The sequence below is a fragment of the Eurypyga helias genome, unplaced genomic scaffold, assembly GCF_000690775.1.
Source record: "Eurypyga helias isolate BGI_N326 unplaced genomic scaffold, ASM69077v1 scaffold53, whole genome shotgun sequence".
In the NCBI taxonomy this organism is placed as follows: Eukaryota; Metazoa; Chordata; class Aves; order Eurypygiformes; family Eurypygidae; genus Eurypyga; species Eurypyga helias.
This window is the reverse complement of record NW_010240344.1, coordinates 72,004-87,381: the sequence shown is the minus strand read 5'-3', so window position 1 is coordinate 87,381 and position 15,378 is coordinate 72,004. Positions and strand designations below refer to the sequence as shown.

At 43.7% G+C, this 15,378-nt stretch overlaps 1 protein-coding gene across 1 annotated transcript in view; it reads right to left on the bottom strand.

Annotated features, from left to right (window-relative positions):
• Positions 1–12,336: 12,336 nt before the first annotated feature.
• The window catches only part of PSTPIP1 (proline-serine-threonine phosphatase interacting protein 1), a 34,358-nt gene continuing 31,316 nt past the window's right edge, over positions 12,337–15,378 (bottom strand). The window contains exons 13-14 of the mRNA XM_010148400.1: positions 14,830–14,927; positions 12,337–12,468 (exon numbers count right to left, since the gene is read on the bottom strand). Coding sequence (XP_010146702.1) covers positions 12,337–12,468; positions 14,830–14,927 — 230 coding nt within the window. The remainder of the gene's footprint in view (positions 12,469–14,829; positions 14,928–15,378) is intronic.

Genomic DNA, 15,378 nt, shown 5'->3' with positions numbered 1-15,378 from the left:
ATGTTGATTACCATAGTACTACAAGACTTGGATTGGCTATGAATCCATTTTGCTTAGAATTCCAGAGCTGCAAACAGTTCTGGCAGGTTTCTGAAATTCAGTCTTTGGTGCCAGTGTAACCCAGGAGAAGAATTTCTAATCTTGAGTCCTGTAGAAGACAAGATAGTTTGATATTAAAGGCAGATGACAAATGAGGTTTATCTAGCTGCAGTTCATACATCTGTGTCCTGTTAAAAGCTTTAAACAATGATGCAAAACTGGTCCTGCTTGTCATGGGGGTGCTCTGCTTTATAGATCGTAAAAATGCAGCTATAGTTAGTACTCATTCATGGAAGTGCTGTTCTGTGTACCTGTTCCAACAAATTGTGGCCTATTTAGCATTTAACTTTGTAGAACAGCACTATATTTGGGTCAATATATAGGGAGAACTTAATGCATTTTAAATAAACATATTAGAACACTAGTATTAAAATGTGTCTTGATATGCTGAGCTACTTGCTGTCCATGTGAGCAGGGGTAGGTGTTTTTTGGCTTTTATCTAAAAACCCTTGATTCCTCCTAGAACTGAAATATGTGCATTTCCAAAAGCCTGCTATGTGTTTGAGAAGAGCTTCTTGACTTTCTCGTCTTCTGGCTGAATTCCCGCATGCTGGATCCAGGCTGCCTGCTGCTGTTAATAAAGCTCTGTTCTTAGCACACTAGTCATGTGTGAAGAAGAATGACTGTCTAAGAGTAGAATGCTGTCCTGTGGGTGAAAGAGTGCCATTACAAACTGTTTCTCTTTGCAGCAAGCTGGTGAAGCCATATGCCCTTCTGCTTTACTAATTGCCGAACAGTCTAAGCAACGTTTGCATCCTGGCTTTTTCTTCATCTGAGTCAGGAGGTTTGCGCTGCAGTGGGATATTGTGTTTTTAAATTTTAGGGTGTGGGTTTTTTTTGCTGTTGAGCAAGAAACCACATTAGTATTAAAGAACAGTGGAGAAGTCTGAACAGCATGGGCTTGTATCAAGTAAAACTGATAAAAGTGGAAAACATGCTTAAGTTACCTATACTGGGTCTCTTTCCTCTTAAGTGAAGTTAAACCGCAGTGAAACTCAGGCTCCTGTAAGCAAAGTGGTATTTTCCGCTGTGGACTTCATTGTCATAATGAACAACACAAAACAAATCAGGAACAACCTTAAAACTTAAGTGTGAGCAAGATGGAAGAGTTTTTCTTCCCTTTAGTACATGTGTAGTTGCTAGTTGTTTTCCTAGCTGTTACTGTTGAACTCTATTTAGCACAGGCCTTTCATCTGCACTGTAGTGTAGGGTTACCTCCACCAGCTAGTTCCTGATAAGCTCAAGTATCAAAGGTAGTTGAGCCGTGGCAGCAGGCATTTCAGTAGGGTCTACTTCATGTGAGTGAGCAAATACCCTAAACGAGTGTGTGCTTAATTAATGCTAGGAGTACTGCAGGTCCGTTGCTTCCAGTACCAACCAGTTTGGTTTGATCAATAGTGTGGTAGTTTGCAGTGTAGACTATCCAAGCCATGTGTTAATTTGACTTGCTCAGTATCTCTGGTTTGTGCTAGGATCCTTTATCTTTCTCACTGCCCCCGTTCTGGTGTTTCCTAGCTAGTTTAATTCCTGAAACTTCAGTTTGAATGCTACTGTCATTAACAACTGAAACATGAATTCTTAATTTCTCCTTCAGCTTTAGCATCACTAACTACCTTTTTCTTCAGGCACAGAATCCACATGTATTAACTGTTTTTAAGGTCAGCATCCTAGCAAAGGGAGTATTAAACATCTTCCCTTCCTCTTTGGGAAAATAGTTCATGTATTCGAAGAATATGTTTTTCTGTGACCAATATGGGGGGTGGGGGAAATCATGAGCTTAAATTGCAGCAAGTAAAAGAAGATTAATGCATCAGGAATTTCTTTTTTCTTACTGAAAGAATGAATAAGCTTTGGATTCCAGTAGACAAAACACTGCTGTCTCTGTAATTTGTCCTTTCTAATATGCTTGTATCTGCCAGTGCCTTTTCGGGGACAGGGGATGACTTAGTTTCAGTCCAACTCTTTTTTTTTTTCTTTTTTTTTCCCCCCCTTGATTCCTGTGTCTGACTTTTTCAGTTCCTGTTTGGATTTCCTCTTGTCTGTTATTGCTGGATACAAGGTGATCCTGCTACTTAGTTCTACAAGCAAAATGTCACATTTCTTAGCCTTTAGGTGTAGCTGACTGCTCCCAGGAGTTTCTTCTGTGTGTTTAACTTTTTGGAATATACCGTATGTAGGATGTTCCTGTCCCTCTACTTCATCTGATGTGATTAGTCTTCTGTAGCGCAGAGACTACCAAAATTCAGCTCTGTTACAGTAAGATCTCAGAGCACAGGAAACAAAGCCAATGAATGATTTTTTTACGCTGTTGATAGGCTTGATAAAAGCTCTGTAGGACTGATGGCGCTTCGCACATTGATTACATTTTCATGCTGTGTGCTGATAATGTTATCTATGACGTCTGGATACTCAGCAGTTACTACTTCTGCTGTTAGTTCAGCCACTGAAGCTGTCAGTGCTAGCAACACTGGGTGATTTAGAAAGGGAGAAAGATCTGTTTTGTTGTGTGTTTTCTTTTTTAAGGGGGTGGCTGGATCTGTTCTGTGTGGTCGTTGACAGTAGGATTTCCGGGTTCAACCAGCAATCAGAACTCTATCCTAGCTGTGCCACTGAAGTGGCTGCTTATCTGAACCACCTGGCTCTGGTGCCTTCTGCTGAAGAGGCAATGAGGTGTCTGTGCAGGCTGCACAGGCAAATATTCAAAGAATGCTTGAGCATACTTAGGCTATTTCAGCACGTAAGCGTGTGGTTTGCCTGCAGCAGTGTGCCTGACCTCATCCACAGATTTCTAACACATGGGATTAGAATTGCCTTAGGGTTGTTTTTCAAGTGAGCTTTGTTGTTTCTTCCTAGTATTAAAATGTTTTAAGTACATTGGAGTGCAGGTCCCATGCTTTACCGCATTTTAGCAACCTAACAAAGATTATGAGAATTTGAGAATCTTGTTCAGACTATAGTCTAGTAAGGCATGATGAGATATGTGCTTGTTGGGGGGAAGCGGAATCGATCTAACAAGCTCAGTTTAACAAAGTCAGTAAAAAAGCATCTGTCTTGGAAGCAAGGAGAGGACAGTTTATGATATTTTTCAGTACTTGGAGTTTCAGATGAGATTTGAGATCAGTACTTGCGATAAAGTGGTAGTGATAGCCTCCATAATACACCATTAGTGGGTTTTGTAACTGACTTCACTTTAGGCCTGAGATAAATCCCATTGAAACTCAGTAAGGTGTTCCTGTGTGCAATGCCTTTTACGTGGATGAATGCAGTGCTTAGCAGACTGCCACCTCAGCCTCCAAGTTGGTTTTTTTGGTGTTTGCTGGGGAAGCACTGCTGTACATCTGCTCCCTGGCCATGTGTTAAACCCGGGCAGGTTTTATGGCCTGACGCTTGGCTGGGGTAGCAGAGGTAGGAGTGACCTGTAGAGCTTGCCCACCTGTTTCTTCACTCCCTCACTATGGCAGTTGCCTTCATGATACAGGTTTTGTTTCCATGATACATACTCAGTCCTTTGACCTAGTCCCTGTTATGGCTGCAATAATCTCTGCTGGATCTGTGCCTGGTGGCAGCTGTTGTTTCCCTCTCTGTCTAAGCCCCGGGATAGCTGTTCAGCTGTATCTTGTGTGGCGTATTTATGGTGCAGATGAACATCAAGTACTGTTTACCTATAACCTGAAAGCATGGCCAGGTCTTGTATCTCAAACCTGGACGTGAACTTTAACCATGCAAATGAGAGATTATCAGAGCTCAAGTCCAGCAACCTGGGACTCTGGGAGTGATCATGCTGGAGCAAGTGAAGAAGCACTTCTGCAAAGTTTCAACTTTACTGCTATGTAATGGGCAGTACTTTTTTGCTCTCATCTATTTCTCACAACCCTGAATGATCATGATTCACATCAAAGCTTTAGAGTTGAAACCTCCTCTCTCTGCCCAAGGGAAGCCTGCAAACATAGGTTTACTACGGGTAACTGGTGAGCCACAGCAGTATGGAGCCATGGAGCTATTCCTCTTCACACTCCCAAGAGTCATAGAATGGTTCAGCTATGATTCAACATAGAATGAACAGCTTTGCTTTCATCTTGGAAGTGTGGTCCTTTAGGCAACTGTCCCTTTCACCAAAGGGGCTGCTGCCCCATTTCAAAGAATAACCTTTATGTTTTTCCACTATAAAAGTGGTGTCAGACCATTGCTGTGACTGGAGAACTGCAAGTCATTTTCTTCATGCATGTAAAATTCTTTAGCAAACCACTGACATTTGAGGCTCCTGGAGGCATCTAGAATGCCTTGCATGCAAAAGCAGTCTGTTTTGTAGACCAAAGTATAAATTGGTCTAGAAAACTGCTTTTGAATGGTTATGGGGTTTTTTCCCTACCTGGACAAAAGCAGTACAAAATGAAATTAAGTCACAGAATTGTGGTTTGGATTGAAAGGAATCTTTAAAGACCATCAAGTTCCAACCCCCCCTGCTATGGGCAGGGACACCCTCCACTAGACCAGGTTGCTCAAAGCCTCATCCAGCCTGGCCTTGAACACTTCTAGGGAGGGGGCATCCACAGCTTCTCTGGGCAACCTGTTCCATTGCCTCACCACCCTCTCCATGAAAAAATTCTTCTTGATATCTAATCTAAATCTCCCCACTTACACTTTAAATCTGTTCCCCCTTGTCCTGTCATTACATGCCCTTGTGACAAGTGTCATTCCCACCACACACATACGCTTTCTTGTCAGTCCCTTCAGGTACTGGAAGTTGCTATAAGGTCTCCCTGGAACCTTCTCTTCTCCAGGCTGAACAAGCCAAATTCTCTCAGCCTGTCCCCATAGCAGAGGGGCTCCAGCCTCTGAGCATCTTTGTGGCCTGGATTCTCTCAGTAGATATGTGGGGACCCCCAGAGCTAGATACAGACCTGCAGGTGGGGGTTTGCAAGAGCAGAGCAGAGGAGGAGAATCCCCTCCCTGGATCTGCTGGTCATGCTGCTTCTGATGTAGCACACAATATGGTTGGCCTTCCAGGCTGCAGGTGCACATGGCTGGGTCATGTTGAGCTTCTTATCGACCAGCACCCCCAGGTCCTTCTCAGGGTTGCTCTCAATCCATTCTGTGTCCAGCCTGTATTTGTGCTCGGGATTGGGTGCCAGCAAATCACGTAAACAGGGGTAGTGTTGATAGGCTCTTATTCTAAGAGAAGAAGTCATCCTTGGCAAAGACTGCTTTTTGTAGTCCTGTGCCAGGCCTCTACTGAACACCTCGCAGGCAATAGGCAAGAATTTAATTCCTGGTTCATACTGTAGAACTAGGCACTCCAGGTCTTGTGCAATGCCCCTTCTTTGAGAATCATGCTTGATGCTAATAGTCTAGCACTCTACCAAGTGCTCTTGTGCTTTGAGTACAATAACCATTTTAAAAGCTTAAACCCACCACTTTAGTCTGACAGTGTTAGTATCTGTGGGTGGAAAACAAAGATGTCAGCCTGAAGAAATGGTACATTGAGGATACACAGTGCATAGACTGAACAAACATAAGTTACTTTTAGGGCCTGTGCTGATAAGCACTCTGGTTAAACAAGGTGGCACAGGACCCTGCAGAGCAGGGAGGATGCATTTATCAAGATTCCTTCTATTCCTAGAATAAGACGCCTCTTTGGTTTTGAATCCCCCCATGGCTGCTGAGCTGAGCAGTGGCCACAGTAAGACGCTTAGCTGCCACTTAGCAGAACAAAGTCACTGTCGCTCACGTCTCCCTTCCCCACAAGGGCTTCAAACACAAGAAGGGCTGTGCAGCCCTTCTCAAAACACAAAGCATTTCTCACGTCTATCAGTGCATTGAAAGCTTTCCCATTCACACTTATGTTAACATTCTTATCCTGGGAAGGTTAAAGTTCACCAGTTTCCCAAGAAGTTCCTCCAAGGACTGGTTTTGGCTTAAAATTTCAGAACAATTCTTCCTTAGATGCAGCTGTTGAGCGTCTGTGGCCTTGTACAGTGGAAGACAACGTACTAAACTCCCCCACACGCTCCCTCCATTGAGCATGGGTGTTCTCTCATGTCTGCATCCCCCTTCCCAAAAGCCATTCAGTCATATTACAAAACAAGCAACACACTGTGTACACAATATAATTTGGCCTTTTGTACAAGATTTTCCATTGCAAATATTGATCTGACCACCACCCAGTGCTAGTTTGTTTACAGAGTCTGGGATTGAACAATGACAACAATACTTAGTGTGCCCATAGGATTTTCAGCTCATGATGTCAAGGTGCTTTACAAATTTCCCATGATGCATGGGGAAGCGGAGGTATGAGATACGTCTTCTCCGAAGTCATACCTTTGCTTCACGAAGTTGCTTTTTTATTAAAGGTTTTAGCCTGGGCTCGTTGAGCAATCCGAGTGTGTAATCGCACACAGGAAATTTCATTAAGTTAGGCTGGAATTTCTTCACCTGTACGGTGCGTCCATTTACCCTGAGGCAGGCGCTGCAGCAAATGCCAGAATTTCAAAGAGAAGTTAAGTCAAAGCACGACTGATGCAGTTACAGTTCATTCAGTATTGCACCAGTTAGCATGCTGGTTACTCCTCCCTGTGTCTGCCCTTGATTTGGTGGTTTAGCTGAATTATGGTGAGGGCAACAAAGCTGGTTAGTGTTTTCAAATCTGTGTAACACTGGCTCTTAGAGATCTGGTAAGTAAAATTACTTCTGACTTCAAATAACCTCTTAGGATATCCATTCCCTCTTCCCTCAGTTGTTTATGTACCCTCTTTATTCTCAGTTGGTATGTGGAAACCCCTGGCTATAAACTGGTAGCTATATTCTAAGCCCAATTCTGTTTTCCCAGTGGTTTGGGAGGATTTTGTCTTTCCTCTTAGAAATTTCGAGGATGTCAAGTCTGATTTCTCCTGATTTTGCTGGGAGGTCTTTGTGATTTCTATTAGACTTCTGTATGTAAAAGCAAGATTTAATGTGTGCTTTTGGTCAGAATACACCACCGCGCCACAGTGAAATCTGCCTTTGGGTCCTCGTGTCAGACAGAAATGCCGCAGCCACATGGCACACAGCAGTGATAGGCTGTAAATGTGCTCTTCGTGTTGCACCAAGCAGCTTTGTGCCAGATCAGGTGTCAGCTGTCCTTTAGCAGCGGGTAGAAGGACAGGATGAGCACTGTACCATGTCCACTGGCTAATTTGATGGAAATATGATTAGCCATCCTAGAAACGGATCAAATTTGCACCATATGTGATCCAGGAGTGCACAGATCTGGAGCTAACTGTGGCTCTGACCTTCCCACATCCAAAATGTGAGCTGACTGCTGGAATTAGGTGATTGCTAACATAGAAGAGATAATGACTAACAGTTTGACTCAAAGTTCTTTGCTCTCCCCGCTTTTTCGCGGTGGATGGGGCATTGCCATTTTGTTAATAACCTAGTCACAGACAGGACACTAATTCCTGTTCTCCTTCCAAAACCTAGTTATTCTATACAAGTATCCTTTCCCCTACGAAAAACAGTCCATCAACTCCTGCAGGCCCCTAGCAGCCATGTACTTTCCAGAAGCCTGCTGTGACCTAGCATCACAACTTTTATCTCCTTCCTCTTCCTGGGGGGAAAACCGGAGCTAATCTCTCTCCTTTAGCCTCAGCTACAGTGAGCACGCCCAAGACATCACAGCTGCACTATAAAAACACCTTTGATGGATACTGTCATTAATTTAGGAAGCTGGTGAATGGAAGTGACTGACTAATGCTGGTTTTAGTTTTGTTTTGCAACAGCCAACTGTGCTTTACTCTAAGGGGTTTGGCCACTTGGTTGTGCCCGTGATGCTGTGGCAGCAAGGAGACATGGATCTCGGGGTGAAGGCCAAGCTAAGGGCACCTTGCTGCTCTCCTTGCTCACTAACAATGAGCGTAGTTTCTGTTTGAGGACGTGTGAAGTAGCAATGTGGCTGGTAACTGCCCTTGTTTTCATTGCCCTAGCCCTGCAAGCTGCAGAACAGCAAAGCAAGGGAAGAGAGATGGTATTGAGCAGTAGAGGCTGCTTTTTCAGGCCTTCACAGTTGGTCCTGTACTGTGCTGTGTTGTTGCCAGTCACACTGAAGGTTAACAGTGAGCTTTCAGTGCAACAAACTGTGTATAGTACTGATGTGGAATGCCCTGGGATGAGAAAAATGTGTATTAGTTATCCACCAGTGCTTAGGTTAGATGTTTCTTAATGCCCAACCAGGCTCCCGTTAGATACCACCTGATGCCTGGCTTGTAACGAATCTCCTCTTGGCATCTGTGTGCTTCCATTTACCCTGCATTCAGTCATCAGTGAGGTCTGAGCTGCAGTCAGAAGTCTTTGCCTCAAAATTATCTCTGGAGAGGAGACTTGGACCTTGAATGTCTCTTTTGAAGAAGCAGGATGAGCAGAAATCTAAGGTAACAGTTGCTACTGTTTTATGTCTTACGTCTATGATATGTTAACACTTTGGCTGAAGTAGACTACGGTTATTTGTAATACAGAGTTCATGCCACAGTCCTCAAGGAGGTGGCAAACTCTTCAAACCTTGTTCAAAACCACTGTGCTCCTGCTGTTGCTGACTGCTCAGCTGTGAAGGGGTTGGTTTCTTCCTTTCAGCTGACTAGCTGTAAAAAATGCTGGAAGCTAGCTGTTTGTAGCAATGGACCTGTGAGCTTGGCAGGTGGTATTTTCTTTGTGGATATGTGCTGGCTGTGTCGGCTGTCCTAGAGCTGTGTTGCCTGGTCATCACTGTTTCTAGTCTGATGCTACTTTGACCAAGTTTTACTACTAACATGTGGGCTCTTAACGCCCTGTGCAGCAGCTGAAATCTGTTCTGTGCAGCGATGGGCCTCACTCCTCTTGTAGACATTTCCTAATGACATACAGTTGTTGGTTAAATGTTATTTTTAAACAGGTTTTCCTGTTCTTCTCCTTAATTAATAATGAGAATGATGTGCGTATCTGAGTCTGGTTGAAAGGTACTGTTGGGCTGGATTGCCTACTTCCAACCTTTGAATTCTTGTTGCGGTTAAAGGAAAAATAGAACAAATTACCAGTACACTTTTTGAGGAACATGGCCATGATACCTGTTTCTTATGACCTACTCAAAATTTCAAGAGTTAACAGTTACAGATCTGAAATTGTTCAGCATGAAATACTCGTCTGTTCTGCACACTGAAGTCCTACAGTATGGTCAGACAAGCAACTCGGTAACTTTATTGTGACTTTTCTTTAGTTTGTATACACACTAGCCACAGGCAGAGCAGCTGACATAAGCGTGTTCCTTGCTTTCTGGGAACAGCTTCTTCTGTGTGAAGCACCCCAGAGACAGAGCACTAGCAGTGTCAGTGAGGAGGTAGTCAGCTTATTAGGAGCGTTCTGTGAAGTAGAAGTTAACTTGACAAACCTTCTAGTGGAAGGTGTCCCTGCCCATGGCAGGGGGTTGGAACCAGAAGATCTTTAAGGTCTCTTCCAGTCCAAACCCTGCTGTGGTTGTATGAAACACACAACTTTCTTTGCCACTGTTGTTCTGTCCCTACATGTTGCTTTGCACCCCCTTGCCAAAAAAATGGTAGTCAAAACACAAGTGGAGGCTTATCAGAAGTGTTTGTCCAAAAAGAATTTCAACCAAAAATGCTGGAGTTCAGTTTAAGAATGCCTCCCACTGGAAAGGGCCCGTTCCAGTTTTCCATCTTACCTGAACATTAAATGATGACTAGAATACCTCAGTTTTGTTGCCCAAGTGTTACCAAAATGGAAGGGAAACATTGTTATTTGGGCAGTAACCTACATTTGACCTTCCTGCTTTTCCTACTGACCGGGGGTGGTGGATGACACCTAAAATGTGGGTGTACTCTGAGGGTGTGGGCATTTCTTGGTATCTCTGTTCTATTTCTGACAAGTGCTGCCACACTGATAGGGCAAACTGCCTAGATGTGGCTTGGTGGCTACTTACTTATCAGAGAAACGTTCAACGTTAAACAGAGGAATCACGAGAAAACACTGATGCTGCTTTTTCATTTCCTGAACAGTCTGGAGTTAGCATGTGGGACCCAAATGCTATGATACTGGGTAGATTTTGGAATATCTATAGCCTTTTGCACTCACAACAGTATTTACTTGACAGAAGAAGAGTCAGGTAGAAAAGAAACCCGTTTCCTGAGTTTAGCAGAAAAAATATGAAACGATTTGATGGGGTAGAAAGAGCAGTCACCATTCCACTAGCTGTCTGTCAGTGATGGAGACTATTTGGTACATGTAAGCAATGGGGATCTGTAACAGGATTTCAGGGTAACCAGGACTGGATACCGCAGCGTCTTATGTGAGGCTGTCTGGGCCCTCAGAGAAGTGAGCAGTCGGAGTCGTAGCAAAGACCATGTCAAACATAATTAGAGGAGATGGATCTCAATGGCTTTTTTTTTTCCTTTTTAATTAAGATAATCTGCAAAATAGCTACTTAAATTTGTTTATTTATTGGGTTATTACAGTTCTCTTCATGGAAGACAGTGTTCAAGAAACAAGTACGTTAAATCTCTCATACTCAGGTTTCCTCTCGTGCTGTACATATGAGTGATGTTGTAGTTGTCTCTGACAGCTACCATTTATAGTGCACTGGCCTTGCTGAAGGCTGTTGTGGACCATCTTGCTATCACTGTTAGATTCAGATGTGGTCACAAACCTGTCATTAACATCTTTGGCGTGAACGAGCACTACTCTTCATATAACCTGGTGCCTTAAATGCCATTCAAGTTCCTCTGAGCCTGTGCTAATGTGAGGTACTAAGAGCCCTTCAGCACTGATGATGTGCTGTATGATAATGTGGAGAAGTGTGGGAAGGACAAGTATGCCTGTGCAAAGGACTTCAGGAACTAAAGAAAAAGGGCCTGCAGCAACTTTTGTTTCATTCTTGAAGCAAGAAATTAGAGTAATTCTCTAATTTCTCTTAATTCTGTTTCATTTAAGGAATAATTGCATGGACCATTATGGCTTTTTTTTCTTTTCTGTCTAGATGTCTCTTTGTCTTTCATGCTGTGTCTTAGCTAACAGTTGCTCCTTACACCATGCCTTTTGGGTAGGAATTTGATTCATTTTCACTGACTTGATTCAGTTTTAAGACCTGAAACCTTGGCAAACAAGGACATTCTATCCCCAGAAATAGTGCTCTCTGCTTCAGATTAAATAATCTATTTTTATTTTTTTAATAACCATCTTGAAATACTGAAAAGGGAAGAGTGGCAGAAAGTACCTACTGATCCCATGGTATATACAGTGGCAGTTGGAAATGTTCTTAAATACTAAACTAGAAAGACTGAGAGAGCTGAAATCTGTGAAATACAATGAACCTGCACGTTGCAACTTCTCTGGAAAGGGTTTGTTGAAGAAGCAGCATGTTAAAATGTCATGGAAACCATCTAACCAAGGCAAAAGCAAGCCTTGGGCTCATCATCTGTCCATGTTTTGGTGGCCCTGAATCCAGTGCAAAGCAGAGCCAGGGATAGCATGGATTTCATTGTATTAGGAGATGGTCATGACGGGCAGTGCCTTACATTTGCTTACTACTGATGTGTGTCGGTCCTTCAGGTGTTCCTCTCTAGCTGCATTCATTGTTTTTTTGTATTTTCATCTGGAGGGTTCTTCACCCTTCTCCCTGGTTACCCATGTGCTGTAAGGGGAACTGGGAAGGGAGCTGTTCAAAGGAACTTGAGAGCTTCTTTGCTTTGTACAGCTAAGACCCTGAGACATCAAAGCTGCGTGCTTTCCATCCCATGGACAAAAATGCTTGCATGTCCTGTGCAGTGAGAGGAAGAGATCCATGGCAGAGAACACGGCTGCTGTGACCATGAGGGTGGCTCACAGGCTGGCTGGAGGCGATCCTCCAGCCTGGAGAAACAGCATTTGCTTTCTTGATCTTCTCCCTTTAGTGCAGTGAAGGGCAGGATTTTCCTCCCAGATTCGCAGGCTTTGTGACACTGATGGCAGCACAGTATGCTGAGGGGAGGAAGAACTGTAGTAAGAAACACTAGTTGTCATCTTGCTGAGGTGAAGACAGTTTTTACGGAGTGTAGACCAGGGGATGCTGGGATGGGGTAGGAGGAAGGAAGAGGAAGTCATGGTCAGTTGGTTATTTCCTGACTGGTAATTGCAGAAGATAGTATTATGGGTTGCCCTTGGTCAGCTGAAGCAGACAGACCTTGTGTGCAGTTTGTAAGTAACAATATTTTGAAGTCTGAGCACTGGGGCTTCTTTTCATCAAAGCTTTTTGAGATAAGACCCCGGCACAAAGCCTCGCTGCCCATTCCTTTCTGCTGTCCACCAGCCATCCTCATTTTCTTCAATGACAACTACAATGTCTCCTTCACTGATGTCCAGTTCATCCATGTTCTGCAAGGAAACACGGAAAGGAAATGTGGTTAGCCTGAGAGTGCAGGAGGGCCCAAGAGTGTTTCTGGTGTGGGTTTTTTTATCCTGCCTTTCATCAACAGTCTGGTTGGGAATGAGCCTGAAATACCAGACAGTGAGGGATTAAGCACTTACAGAGCTGGCTATTTCTTTAAGATTCTCAAGTTTCTGCAGCCTCCATGGTGTCTACTCCTGAGCAACTTTGAATCACTGTGGAAGGCTGGAAAGGTTTAAATACAACTGTCCTAAACCAGCTAACCATGAGCCTTCCATAGTCTGCAGGTGTTGCTAAATAAAACAGTGCACATCTTAATTCCCAAGGGAGATTACAACAGTGCCTCTACTAATCCAGGCCTTAAATAGGTGTCTCTGTTCTTTTAATATGAAACATGGGTGACCAGCTGAGGTATGAGACTCTTCCTGAGATAGGTAACTTTTATCTCTGAGACAGGTGGAGTAGTTGCAAGTAAGCTATCGCTGAGCTCTCAAGCAGTTATCAGTCCATTCAGTGGCGTTGTCCTATTTTCCATAAGAAACCACTTTGCTACCCACAGTGTAGTAAAATAGAAAACAGGGTAAGAGATGCTTCAAGATATGTTTGACGCATCAGCTAAATCGAAATTTAATGTACCTGAGTGGGCAAGAACGGACTCAAAAAGTAAGAGGCCTCAATATACTAAAAGTAGTAACAGGCCCTTTTCTCAGTAGGGAAGATTCGTGTGTGTCATGTTTTTAAGGCAACTCCTGGCGTAAGGACCTGATAAAGAGATCCAGCAGTCTCCTCAGGGGAACTGCCATTATCAGTGAGGCACTTGGAGCTGTCCTTGGATGAAATTTCAGGCAAATTAGAAAAGTATTTCAAACAAAGCAAAACAAAAGCTAGAATAGAATACAATATGTCAGAATGCTGCTTGTGCCTAACAAGCACTCTTTTCCAACCCTTTCTGTTTTCATAATTTATCTGGCAATCTATTTTGTCATGTGCCAGCTTGTCTTCAATGTTGGCTATTGATGGCAGGTCCCTCGGAGCAAGAGTATCTGCACTTTAACATAAGACCTCCTGGATGCTGCTCCTTCTGCTAATCTAAAGCTAAGGAACCTTTAAACTGACCAGGGATCCAGGGAACTAGAGGCCAGTCAGTCTCACCTCTGTGCCTGGCAAGATCGTAGAGCAGATCCTCCCAGAAACAATGCTAAGGCACATGGAAAATGAGGAGGTGGTTGGTGACAGCCAACGTGGCTTCACCAAGGGCAGATCATGCCTGACGAATATGGTGGCTTTCTGTGATGAGGTCACAACCTTGGTGGATAGAGGACAGGCAACTGATGTCATCTACCTGGACTTGTGCAATGCCTTTGACACTATCCCACACGACAGTCTTGTCTCTAAATTGGAGAGACATGGATTTGACGGATGGACTGCTCAGTAGATAAGGAATTGGCTTGACGGTCGTGCTAGAGAGTGGTGGTCAATGGCTCGATGTCTGAGTGGACACCAGTGACAAGTGCCATTCCTCAGGGATCAGTGTTGGGACCGGTGCTGTTCAACATCCTTGTCAGCGACATGGACGGTGGAATTGAGTGCACGCTCAGCAAATTTGCCAATGACACCAAGCTGTGCGGTGTGGTCAACATGCTGGAGAGAAGGGATGGCATCCAGAGGGACATGGACAGGCCAGTGAGAGTTCAGTAGCCCAGTTAAGGATGCAGGTTGCTCTTTATAACAATCTTTTGGTACGTGGACAATGTCCACTGTGATTCTGCAACTTGCAACACGGAAGTGTAAGAGTGACCTTTGTGGGGATTCAGTCCTCTCCAGCATGGAGACCCAATGTGTTAAAGGGGAGCAGGGTTCTCCAGATGATGATAGAGAGATGGAGAAGAGTTCCTAGATAAGCATCTGTCACATATTCTTACACGTATTCAGAAGGAATCTGTAGCCATTTTCCCTAGGAAAACATTTCACAAAGATGTAAGTTCAGAATGCACAAGGCCGCATACTTAGTCATCATCCCCTAAAAGATAAAAGTTTTCCTTGTGTTTGCAGTCTCCTGTATCTCTAGGAGGAGGTTGTGACAGCTCAGCACTAATTTAGGAGTGATTGCACTTGCAAAGAATCTTATTGTTTCATCTTGAGGCAGCATGGTCTGGTGATGTGCATCAAGAACTGGCAGTTGGGATTCCTGGCTTCTGCATGTGACCTTGACCAATCATCCGCTAAGTGCCCTGGCTGTAAAGTGAAGGTAGCACCTTAACAGAATTATCACTTTCGAGATGTTTGGATCAATATCATCTATTTTAAATCTGATGCTTTGAAATAATTATTTTGAAGCCATTTGTTACCTGGGCTGTGTAGTCATAAAGTACTCTGTAGTCCTGTGATGCTGTGATTCCAGCTTGTTCATTTGCAAAAATGGATGCATAGACTCCGTCTGTTTTCTCTGCGGGGGGAGAAACACACCACAGAAACAGAGAGTTCCGTTGCTTATAATGCATGGGATCATATGCAAGAGTTCACAAATACAAGGGTTGCTGTTCTCCCTCTGTCTGAGATGTATGTGTATAGAAAAGCTGCTGTGAACTGTAGGTAAAGTCTTGCACAAAAACTGTGTCCTATTGATCAGATGACAATGCTCCTATTGAAGTTTGTGGGAGGTCAGAAACTAGCTTTAGCCTCATCCAGGTTGGGAAAAATGCTTAGCCTGCTAAAGCACAATCCAAATGGTCCAAAGAGATAAATACTGTGATTAAAGTCGTTTAAAATGATTGCCACTGGTGGCATAAAATTCTAGCTGTTCAGTGACTCACACAGGGCTTTTCTTTTTCCCTTGAGAAAAATGGAAAATACTGTGCCTGTGGGTCACCGAACATTTTCCAGTAGTTTACACAGTT